General features: G+C 40.6%; 1 protein-coding gene across 1 annotated transcript in view; it reads left to right on the forward strand.

Moving 5' to 3' along the window:
- The window catches only part of cdkal1 (CDK5 regulatory subunit associated protein 1-like 1), a 207,508-nt gene that overhangs the window by 57,709 nt on the left and 137,094 nt on the right, over positions 1-12,705 (forward strand). Inside the window, exons 5-6 of the mRNA XM_044034474.1 lie at positions 4,951-5,047; positions 9,779-9,827. Of these exons, the coding sequence (XP_043890409.1) occupies positions 4,951-5,047; positions 9,779-9,827 (146 nt within the window). The remainder of the gene's footprint in view (positions 1-4,950; positions 5,048-9,778; positions 9,828-12,705) is intronic.

The following is a 12,705-nucleotide window of genomic DNA, read 5'->3' on the forward strand; positions in this document are numbered from 1 at the left end:
GGGAGAAGTATGTAAAAGTTGATAATGTCAGTCGTGGGAGACTTGAATACATTTGGTTTCTCTGTCTCTCGCTCTCACACACACTAGCACGACGATGCACACTCCTCCACACACCAGCTCACATCTTAATTACTGAAGCTTGATGGGTACTTAACCTCAACCCTTGCTGCTTATGCTAATGCGTAGAGGTCAGGAGTGTGCTGATTGGCTGGCTTGCTGTCAACTCAGCCAGAAATGACTGTCAGAGTGCAGATGAGGGGATGAGTGAAGAGAGGAGACTGAGGAGCAAGGACAGCGGAAATATGGGGGGGGGGATGTAGGGACGTAATGAAAATAAATCACTTAGTCTTAATGAAATTTTAATGCAGTGCTTCTTCTCTTGACTGCACCTAAAAAAGTTTTTGCTGCGTCAAACTGTGCAAAGTCAAAATTGTGTAGTTATTCAGGCACTTGCCTTTTTTATACACAATTTGGGTCACAGACAAATGTGGTTGTGTTCAGCAGCATACAGAGCTAATCCGGATCCGAACGTTTCAGTTACTTATCCTGTTCTGGTACTCTTACAAGTGTGACCTCATCCTCTAAGCAACGTATTTGTTCAGGAGCATATGGCCTGCTCCATGTGTGTAATGACCCCATCTGCCCCCATGTAGTGCTCTGTATCGGGCTGAGGGTGTTAAACAGCAGGGAAAGTCATTGAAAGGACGCACATACACGCACACCCATACACACACACACACACACATATCTATTACTTTGCAGGACATTACATCAAATACGTTAATATCTGGCATTACCACTTATGATCGGGTGATCCAGTCATATGTGGACATCAGTATAGGTATGAATGCAACCAAGAGGGCTGATGAGGACACTTCATGATCACCCAGTCCATTTTCAAAGGTGGTCTCGGCTGCATATGGCTAAGTTAATTTAGCAGTGTGAGAGCAGATTTGTCTTGCAGGTCACTGTTCAAATTCACTCTGAGATCTTGGTTAAAATACTGAGTTGCACCTAATCAATTGCTCTATGTTTTTAGTTTTTTTGATACCCTGCCCCACACATTGGCAATGGTAGCTGAGTGAGTTGTCTTTCTTTGGAAGGTTGTATTCCCTGCTCCGCTAGTCTACATGCTGATGTGTCCTTGGGCAAGACACTTAATCCCACGTTGCTCCTATTGTGTGTGTGTGTGTGTGTGCGCGCGTGCGTGCGTGCGTGTGTGTGTGAGGGAATGGGCGAATAGCAAAACTGTACAGTGAAGCAGCTTTGAGTGGTCATATGGAAATATGTGGAAGTGAGGACTTTAAAGAAATGAAATCGAACTCATTTGACCTGAACACAAGCCTTTTTCCTGCTCTCAGCCTGAATTGGACGCTTGCTCCAGTTTATAGAAATACATCAAAGCTAGAGATGCGATTCTCACTGTTGTTCGACTGTAGACTTCTCAACGGGCCTGAAATTTACAGCCCGAACCCGACCCGTTGAGAACTCTACTCTACTGCCACAGACAAGACTACAATTACCAGCGCATTTTTCAAACTGGGGGAACATTGGGGTGATGCTTGTGCATTGTTGTCTACAAATGTAAACAGACAGTAAAAATAGACATTTATTCAATGAAAAAATGTATGACAGAATTTGAAATAAGTCTATAATTGCCTGTGAAAGATTTGATCAGCGTTTTAAAAACACCATCGTGGCTCAAAGGAAGTGTCCCTTTTCACTTCCAAGTTTTGTTGAAAGGCCCTTATATAGGTCAAGTACTGTGGTCCATCTTAATGCCTAGAGTTATTTTAATGTCATATGTACAACAAGGGCCTTCTCCAAGTCAACCTAGTCAATTAGGTTGGATGTTTAGTCTGGTCTAATTTGACTGATTCACTGTGTCCACTCAGCTGTTAAAAACCAGTATGCATAGCACAGCCCTCCATGACCATTTGCATATGTGTGTGAGTGTGTGGGGGCCGGAGAGATTCAGGGCAAGGTGCCAAGAAACCCAAGGAAGCTCTGTGCGTTCACGTGTGCTTGTGTGTGAGTGCACAAGAACATCCCGTTCCCTGATCTCAGAGGACATCTGCTCTGGTCCTGGTCACTGGCAGCGCGCACTCAGTCGGGCTCAAAAGTATCACCACGGCAACTGCATCACATAATCCCATTCCATCTCATCCCATCCAGGAACTGTGTGCGACGTGATTGGCCTGTGCCCCCCCCCGGGGCGCTGAGGCGACGGATCAGGCTGCATCTCCTTACTCACTGTGTCAGCTACGAGTCTGAATCTGTGGGCGGGGAGCAAGTAGAAAATTAAAGGAACGTTTGGCACATTTTGGCAGGAGATGTGTGAATTATGCAGACGCACCCCTACTGTGTGTGTGTGTGTGTGTGTGTGTGTCTCTGTGTGCAGCGATGCCAGTTGCAGTCGTTCACGAGAAACAGTTTGGGGAGAATGTGCTGCTCCAAGCAGATAAATTCATTTTTGGCTTCATCTGTCTTGTTTCAGCCAGTGTTGGAAGTTAACATATCTCCTATTTGAAGTATTTACTAGCATCATGGTTGCGCCTCTGCCTCACACAGCCCCCTATTTCCAGCATCTGTTTACCCTAGAGTCATGTTCGCTGTATATGATCCTTTACTTTCTATAATAAAGGTGAAAGGCGTGTGTATAAAACTAGTAAACAAACTTGTACAATAATAATGTGTATTTCTGATGATCAGTGGAAGTAAGCTGTCTGTCTTTGTTTTATCTTGAGTGATTTGCTGTTACCTGCTCAACACACATGTGCCAATGAGGACTTGGATAAAGAAGTAAACACAAGACTAAAATAACCTTGAATAAGACAAACAAGTCAAAAATAATCAAAATAACATTCCAGTATCTGCCCTCATCTTTCCTCTTGTCATCTCCATCTATTTCATCTATTTCTTTGTTCCTCATCTTATCAGCCCTCACCTCTCCCTCTCTCTCTCCTCTGCTCTCTCACACACTCCCTCGACCTCCATCACTTGCTGTCTTTGCTCTGCTGAAGAATACAAACACGGTATGAATTAAAACACAACTGACAGTCTGTATCCAGTTTCTTTGCTCCTCCCATGATTCCTCCCTCACTTACATACAATCCCCACTTTCATCCTTCCCTACCATCCTCCCTCCCTCCCTCGCTCCAACTGTCAGGAGGCTTCATTATTAAAGATTCATGGTGGAGTCTGGGCAGCTCTTCCAAAAGCTTTTGTCAGACAGACTGAGTCTCAAATCTCAGTGCCATTAACTGAAGGTGACATAAAGACTCGCATAGATCCGCATGCTCACGGGCACACACTCAAACACGCACACACAGACACACACAACACACACAGTCTCTCTCTCTCTCTCTCCTCATGGTTTGCTTCAATATTTTACTGTCTGTCCATTGTGCTCAGCCCTTTTTAATTCAAATTGTCTCAGAAATTGGAACCTTAAGTGCTGGAATGACAGAGCGAGTCTTTTAAAATAACCTGACCCCTGCTTACTCTCCTGTTCTGTGTATTGTATTATGTAATACACATATGTTGTTGGTGTTACTAAAATGTTAAACGATTGCGCGGCCTGTTAAGCTCAGAGGTCCAGCGTGTCAGAGTTAGTTACATCTAATGGTGAGACTGTAGATTACGGATGACTCATCTGCTTGCTCCTCCCTTAACTGAGTGCATCAGAGAACTATGGTAGCCTATTCATACTAGAAAGGACATAATTCTTCATTTGCATAGTAAGATACAAAATCCAGAGCACACAATCTGTTTGATTTTATTCTATTTTATTTTTTGTATTTATATAGTAGCTTTCTTATGACCTTTTTATGATTTTATGGTTTTCCAAGATAACTTTCACTTTCAATATCAGGCAGTTATTCAACCATTTAGGAATTACGGTACTGAGAAGCAAACGTGATGTGATGGTTAATCTTGTGTGATTCAGTCGTTCTGGGGAAGGGCTGCCGTAATGACAAGTATAGGTGTGCAAAGCTCTATTTCTCTGCTTTCCAGTATCCATCTTCTTCTGCTTTATCCTCCACATGAGGGTCACGGGGGGTTCTGTGTCAATCTCAGTCGTCATTGGGCGAAAGGTGGGGTACACCCTGGGCAGATCGCCAGTCCATAGTTTTTGAATTTTCTAGACATCACAAACTATCTTGGAGTTACGGTCATGAGAAATATGCATGCCAAATCCTGTCAACGACGGTATGATTGGTAACAGAAGGGTTAAAAACTTATACAAAGTTACTCATGGGTAGTGTATTTAATTGAACCCAACCAAGTATTACACACTGGAGCTTTATTTGAGTTTAATTTGAGTTTGTCCGAAGTCCAAGACAAATAATAGACTGATAATCTATCATGAAAATTCAGCACTGTATCAAATAACGTCTAATACAGTACATGTACAGTATATCAAATTTATTGTTGTAGAAAATGGCATGCATGCAATTGTATATATTGTATTTATATATATGTACACACACTTGTGAAATTAGCCTTAATTCCCTCCAGACTATTCTGCTGTGTCAGTAAAAACAGACCCAAATGGAATGTCAGGGCAGCACTAATAGTTAAAAGAAAGTTATACATCTTTGATAATCAGACATAATAAATGATCCAGTTTAGTTATCTTAGTCACACATGCTGGTTTTGCACCATGGGATTTACCTTGAGCAAATTCTTCTCCATTTTCTCATGGGCATTTCATGAGGGAATAGCTAACGTGCCTTTAGGGGGAAAACAGTCAATGTTTTCCTTGTAGCAAGAAACTTTCACAAACATTGTCTACTTTCCTCACTATCTACAAATTGCATAGAAATGTGACTGCCACTGTTTGTTGGCTTTTGTTTTTCCTATTTTGAAATCACAAGCTCAGTGAGAAAATATTATTTATCGACCCATATTCATTTTTTGTTTGGACTTTTCCACTTTTGTTTACAGAAAAGCCCAGGAACAGCAGAAAAAGGTGGTTTTAGCAGGCTGTGTTCCCCAGGCCCAGCCACGGATGGATTACCTCAAAGGACTCAGCATCATTGGGGTATGTATGTATGTGTATGCCTTTGAATTTACATTTTAGGACATACTTACATGTCTTATTTCATCTGCATAGTTCCTTTTGCTCACCTTTATTTATGTCCAGTTTGCTTTGAGGCGTTAGTCTGTCAGACACACAGACACACAGACACACACACACACATGCAAACACAGACAGACACAGATGGATTGACCGGTCGTTCACCTTGTTGCCACCCTGCTGTGTCTGTTCTATTCTGGCCTCCCTGCTGCTTGGTAGATCAATACACAGCCCTGGGAGACAAACCTCTACACTGCCGAGATGAACAGGGTGGAGAGGGAAAAAAAAAAAAAACAACCCAGAAAGAATTTATGATTCAAGGAGGGAGAAAAGTATGAGTTAGACGAGGACATGAAGAGAGGAGAAGATGAAGCTGTAGTCTATTGAAAAAGAAAGAATAGAGGCATCGAGTATTTGCATGACACAAGCACAGGGAATGTGACACGGATAACATGGACACCAAAATAAACACATCATCTCAAGCAGATTGTCATCTGGACTTTACATTATTACATACTTCTTTATCTGACAATACACTGCCCTACTTTATTCTCCCAGTGTCAACTTTTTAGTTGCCTTTAATCTTGTTTTAGTTGCTAGTCCCATAGATTTGCGTTATGATATTATCTAGATTCTTCACCAAAGACACAGACATGTGTTTTTCTTTAGTAAATGCCTTGCCCTCACCATGCAGAACATTTATCACAGTGTATCAGAATATATTACTTGATGTAGACAAGGGCAAAGGTAGTAAGGGACAAGTGAATGAAGCCTTCATGGCATAAAGCTGTTGTAGGCGGGACGACTAGAGACGGATGATTTTTGAGTCGGTTCATTAAAATACTAATATGTTGTGATTAAAGCCAATTGACATAGTCTTCCAGGTTCTTTCTGAAGCCAAAGTGGAAGTGTAAATATATTGAATAGCCACTAGGGGGTGAATCTGCTGGTTACAAAAAGAACTCAGTTTGAAGAGAAGTCTATGGGAAAATGAGCTAAATTCTCACTCGATTTATTCCATTTGTAACATCAGCAAACAGTTTCCCAAGAAGTTAATTGGCTCAATCGCTTTAGTAGCACATGATGTCAATTTGTTTCTAATAAAGTGTGTTTCATTTGAGGGGACACCCGTGTGATTGACAGCTGCTATTATCCAAGAGGAGCCTGGTTGCAAGTGACACTTCTGAATTTCTGGTTGCAAAACGTCAACGTGGTTCCTGCCAAATCACAATTCTTGAGGCATCAGAACGGGATAATCTGTCTTTTTTTTACGAGTGTGACAGGTCACAACAGAAAAAAAAATACACAGGTGTAAAAAATCAAACGACGGCTGAGTTCCATTAATCTTCAGGGCTCACTGCCTCACCGTCTTGACTTGAATTAAATGAACAGAGGCATCGTTAATGTTATCAATTGCACCTGTGCTTCTCCTGCTGAAACGTGTCAACATGTCTATGGTGAAAAAAAGCCAAAAGCCAGCTTTCCACTGAGGGAACATGTGTGCCTAGCAGCTAAGTAGAACGGCTGTTAAGAGAGTCATCTCTCTCTCTCTCTGAACTGTGATTTTTCAAAGTCTACCATTACTGGCCAGATTTCCTCAAGGCTGGAAGTGGAGCCCAGAGGTGGTGCAAGAGTCCAATTCTCTCTCACATCGCTTGATTTACATTTTGCTGAGAGGGAATCCGACAGATAACAGAGAATATGTTGTGACTAAAAAGAGGAAAACCTTGTTTAATGTTGGTGGAGTCGCAGGACTGTGCAGATATAACAGCATTTTCCAAATAGTGTCCCAACAGTTTACCATGACACAAGCAAGTCATTTTGTCTTGTGGTTATTTTAGATTGCAGCCTTTTTAACGAATAATGTGTTCACTCATAACCCACCGATGTGTAAAAACAAATGTGATATGGAACAGTCATTTCATTTTCTTCACCTCAGTAATCTCTCAAATGTTAAGTTTAATATCCTTTACCATAAATAAAGTTATTCTTTATAAGTAAACATGCCACTGTGTGACATAATTACATTCAAGCCGTGTGGCATGTATGTATAATATAATTACATTCAGATAAACAGGTTTGAATATGTAATAGCCTTCAGGGTGAGAGAAACAGCTGCGAAGTTTACCACTGCTGGTCCTTTCATTGTCATGAGTAGATTGGATTAGGCCTTGATACATGCATGCACGCACACACACCGGTCTGTGCAGCTAGTCTTCTTAGGACACTGCATTGATAACCATTTAATGCCAAACCTAATCACAATTTAATTCTTAGACCCAAACTGAACCAGTTCCCAAGAAATGAGATTCTGTGTAATTGGTCCTTAAGAGGCAACAAATATCACACACACACACACACACACACACACGCACCATTTTCCCACTGCATACAAAATGCTAAACTTTAACCCTAAAACTGGGTCATTCACTATCAAACAGACCCTTGAAGTTGTAAGAACCAGCCGCACAATCCTAATTACAGTGGAGTCCAGCAGAAAATTGTCCCCACAACCATAGAAAAACATGTGCACACATGAAGAGCCACACAGGGTTGACAGACACTGACAGCAGGGTGTGTATGAGTGTGCACACGTTCCCCTTGTGTATCCTCCATAGTTGCAATCAGCCACACAATGGCAGTGACAGTTGGTGGGTTATGCAAATTAGATGCAAAACAGCAGTTGAGAATTTGTATATAGGGATTGCACTAACGGCTTTAGATAAAGTGATATATAGTTAAAAAAAAAAAGTGCTTCCTGTTGAATTTATTCAGTGTAATTGACCTGTGTTCCTGCTTTCATGTGTATTTCTTTTGTGTTACCTTGCTGCGAAATGAATGGCAGCGTCATTCAAGGGAGGTACACAGACACAAACCCACCGTGTTTTGCATGTCTGAACTCGACATGCCACAACCTATATCAGAGATCTATCACTCACATCACATACATACACAGCACCGGCCTTGGTAATCCCAGATTTACAATGAGTAAGCAGACACTTATAGCAGACAGCAGACATTTTTACACAGTATGCAAAAGGAAAAACTGAAAAATCTGATTCCTCTTATTATTCAAACCCTTTGCTGTCTCTTTCCTTTTTTTTTTTGTTTTTAACCTCTAATGACCCTCTTGCACAAGAATTTGTCTGTAGACCTGCTGCTGTCTGGATATATTAAACACCATTATAATTTAAAATAAATAATAATCCAGACCAGACTGTCTGGCTGTGGCCAAAGTCACTGACATCCCATTCACTCCTACTCTGATATTTGAATTTCCTGAAGCTCCTGAGCTGTAGCTGCATTGCTGCCATATGTTTGGCTAATTGGAAAATCTAATTAAATATTAGGGCTCCTTATAAATGTCTCATTCTGGTGTAAAAAAAACCCAACAATTTATACAATTCAACTTAAATATTCTATTTCTCAAATAATTGTACAGAAATTGAACTCACTGGACCTTTAGGGTGGATTTTTGAAGGGCCAGTATTACTTTAATACTTACTGCTTTTCTGAATGAAACCAGATTGTCTTTTTTTGCTTTATTATATAACATGTATGTAATTGCTGACTGCAAAAGCACAGCCTGTTCCAAGCGAGTGTGTCTGAAAGTAGAGTTACACTGAATAAAGGACCTGGAGGCATTGAGCGCTGGTGAAATTGAGGGAATTAGATGTGGAGGCAGTGCTGAGAGGAATAAAAGGAAGGGGAAAAAAATGGTGGCTTAACATTTTCTTTTCCCACTTCTTCTGCCTCTGTACATCCCTCCCTATCTCTTTCATTCTTTCCCAGATGAAATTGTGCAAATTGGCAGGTTAGTGTAATCAGTGCTGGTTTCACATTTGCCCGCAGTTTAATATTCAGCTAGACTTTACATTCTGACTTTGGCCGGCACTAACCTGAACATGGTTTTTCTTGTTTTTACTACCCAAATTGCTGGTAGATACTATGGAGGAAATGATTAGAATGCTTAATAAAAAAGGTCATCTGTCTTATTCACTTATGACCCAAGCATATGTTCTACCTCAGTTCACTTTCTCTTCATGGATGCCTTTTCCAGACTGTGCCTATGTTGATACATACAGTTTGCAGCGTCCTGCTTTTCATGTGGGCTCACGTGTTCACTGATCAGAGTATGCATGCCAAATCTGTTGGTGACAACAGGATGGTAACAGAAGGGTTAACCGCAGTTTCAATGTCTCTATCTGCCACATAATATATTCTGTAGCCATTTCAAAGTAAAGGCACTGTACCATTCCAGTTCCCTAAATCCATTACTTTTTTCAAAGACATTTTTATAATGAAGTCCTGGCAATTATTTGAGTTCAGATGAGTCTTAAAAGTATTTAAAAGTATATTATTAACACCCTGCACATGGATCCAGTGAAGCTCCAGCCTAAGACACACACACACACACACACACACACACACACACACACACACACACACACACACACACACACACACACAGTGGCATTTAGGTAATATCACTCTGGCCTGACCTTGGTGTGGCTGTATCTATTTGGACTTGTTTTTTTTTTGTGTGCGATTACTCCTCATTTAAATGCCCACCTCGTTTAAATGTGGATCAGTTTATGTGTGTTTGTGGTTTGTCAATACCAGGCTTTTTGTTTGACCTTGTGGACTTGGTCTGTCAGCATCAATAAGCTTTTCCCATGTGTGTCTGTATTTCAGGTCCAGCAGATTGATCGAGTGGTGGAAGTAGTGGACGAGGCAGTTAAAGGTATTTCAGCATACACACACACACACACACACACACACACACACACACACACACACACACACACACACACACACACACACACACACACACACACACACACACACACACACAGCAATAATTGTATGAGTGAATGAGCAGCAACACATTGATCAACTAATGAATGAATGTGAATCCTGTTATTATTGGAATGGGAAATGAAGTTCTTGAGTCAGCTCCATGTATGAATGATTTTCAGTAAAGTAGTCGCTCCACGTATTGACAGAATACAAAGACTGAGAGTGACTATCAATTGGAGGAAGAAATGGGCTTCCTGCAGAAGAGTACATTATCCAAAAACGATGACTGTGAATTATTAAAAGTGTTTAAAACCTTTGATTGTGAGGCATTATTGGCTTTCATTGTTCAAAGATCAGACATCTACGACGGGGCTTTAAAGTGACTCTGACCAGACATTGAATTTGTGTAAATCTCAGGTTATTGTTTGTATCAGTTTGTACTGTGTAACAAAACAATGAACAATATGTAATCAAAGGTCTGCGTCTGAGCTCAGGCCGACTCTTGTCACTGAAGTATTGATTTTGATGAATTTATTTCCACTTTAATTACAGACTTTCTTCAAATTTCGGTGTGACTTTTTAAGGGTTTATTTGACATAATGTAATTTTAGTTAAAGAAGAAACAGATGTTTGACATTAAAGACCCGTTTATGTTTTTTAGCCTGTAAATTATATGGTATAATATCCATCAGCCACCTTGCCCAGTAAGTTAAAAAAAAAAGAGTTAATTTCAGACCCCTTCTACAAGATGTCTTTGTGTACATTTCTAATAATGGGGCAACTTGATTTACTACTTTTTTCATGGTCCTAAGGATGGCAATTTTAATGAAAAAAGTACACACATGTACGATTAGTGATTAGGAGTGATGTGTATTTAAAAGCAAAGTGTTGGGTGTTTTTTTTTTTTAATTCTGTCCCTCTTTCCGTCTGAGTAGCTTGTTAAGTGGTCTTCTCTGTCTGAGAGGCTCACAGCAGGACACGTTCACATGGCAGTGATTAGGTCATCCATTTAAACGGTTAGCGAACCACCGCACTTAATAGTTTAATGAAGGTCAGAGAGAGTTTACAGTGTGAGAGTGTCCAGTCAAGCTGTCATTCACCCCCAGCTGTTCTCTAATAAAGAACAGATTGAGTTTACACAGTATATGAGTGCGTGTGTGTGTGTGTGCGCGTGCGTGAGGGACTATTTTGCACAGCAGACTTCACTTTAATGAAGGACAGCTGAACTGAGGATTCATTTTACAATGTGTCATCAACACACACACACACACACACATACACACACAGTGAATTAATCCCCCCTCTTTGTGCTCTCTGATTTTTCAAAGTATTTCTCTTCCACTTGCATCTCAAAATATTTCAGCGTCATCTCGCCTTCCCTTCTTCTCTCCTCGACTGCTTTTTTCCTTCATCCTTTGCCCCCTCCATGGAAACTAATTTCCCCCAGTATCATTACAGTTCTTTATGACCTCGTATAAACTGAGAACTGTTATTTCAGCTCGGAGGCCTGCACATAAACCTTTAAGCTCTGGGATTTGCCTGTTGTAATGGCTACTAAAATACTTACTTGAGTGAATTGCTAATAGACACAGTTCTTTGCTGCACCCGAAAACCGCTTGCAGGTCTCTTTTCCACATGAGTACTAGTATGCTTTTATGACCTTGGTTCTTGAGGCATGAGCCTATTTATTCTGTCTCAAAAAGAACTTAACAACTGTCACCGCGTAAGGCTAACTCACTACAATAAATAGTGCATCTATCAACATCAAGCTCAAATTACTGCCTCTTGTAAATACCACAGCATGTTTTTATCATTAGGTTATCTTGGGTTGGATCGCTGAGGATGCACACAGTACTTACATTTATACAGTCGCACAGTAAAACTACTGCCCACTCTTGTGTTGCTTGCCACTAAGCAGAATCAGTGATTTAATGGGTGGTTCTGTTTGTTTTTGTCTTTTCGAGCTGTGCCAGATGTAGACTTTATGACTAACAGCAAACACATTTTCATAGAGAAACGATTATGTCTGATTATTTAGTAATCAGAGTGGATGCAGAGAAAGAAAATACATCTTTGCAAACATTCAAAGCCAAGAAAATGTGTTATTCACTTTTGAAATGATGGCAGACTCATCTAATGTCTCTTCTTTGTGTAGCTGTGGACTTTCTCAATGTTTGGCTGTGACATAGAAACTGGGGGGCCGAATGGGTCAGACAGGTTAATGTATCTGCTTAACTACAGATCAGAGGCTATACTGATTCCATATAACCTCTCAGTGCTTATTTCTCAAGTAGAAACACTGTGTTTCATTTTTTTTTAGATTTTTTTTTTAAACGAGGAGGTTTTCTTAACTCTTATTCAGTGACTTTTCACCTGGAAGTGAAGAGTGCAAGGTCTGTTGTGGAGCTCTTCATTGTCAAGCGTCAAAGCACTTTGTATAGCATTTTAAAGGAAGGTTTCTTTTCATATATTTGCATTAAGGTGGTGTGTAGAATTACCAAGTAATATATGTGATGTGCATCTGAGCTTTTTTACCATCAAACGTGCTTCCACTGACGTTTATTAAGAAAATCAAACAGTTTCTACTGAGATGATCGTATATATCCAATAACCTGTTCTATTAGACGGATAAATGACAAGCACCACACTCTTCTCCTCATCTGCCAACCCTATCCCTTCTTTCCACTTTACCTCTATCCCCCTTTATCCCGCCCGGTGCTTTACAATCAAACCAGCGAGCACAACAAGACCTTCCACTTATGAGACATCAGACACAGGTCAATGGGTCATCCTTTTAGCTCCCTACCTCTGTGATCCATCCA

This window comes from Solea senegalensis, linkage group LG9, assembly GCF_019176455.1.
Source record: "Solea senegalensis isolate Sse05_10M linkage group LG9, IFAPA_SoseM_1, whole genome shotgun sequence".
Lineage (NCBI taxonomy): Eukaryota > Metazoa > Chordata > Actinopteri > Pleuronectiformes > Soleidae > Solea > Solea senegalensis.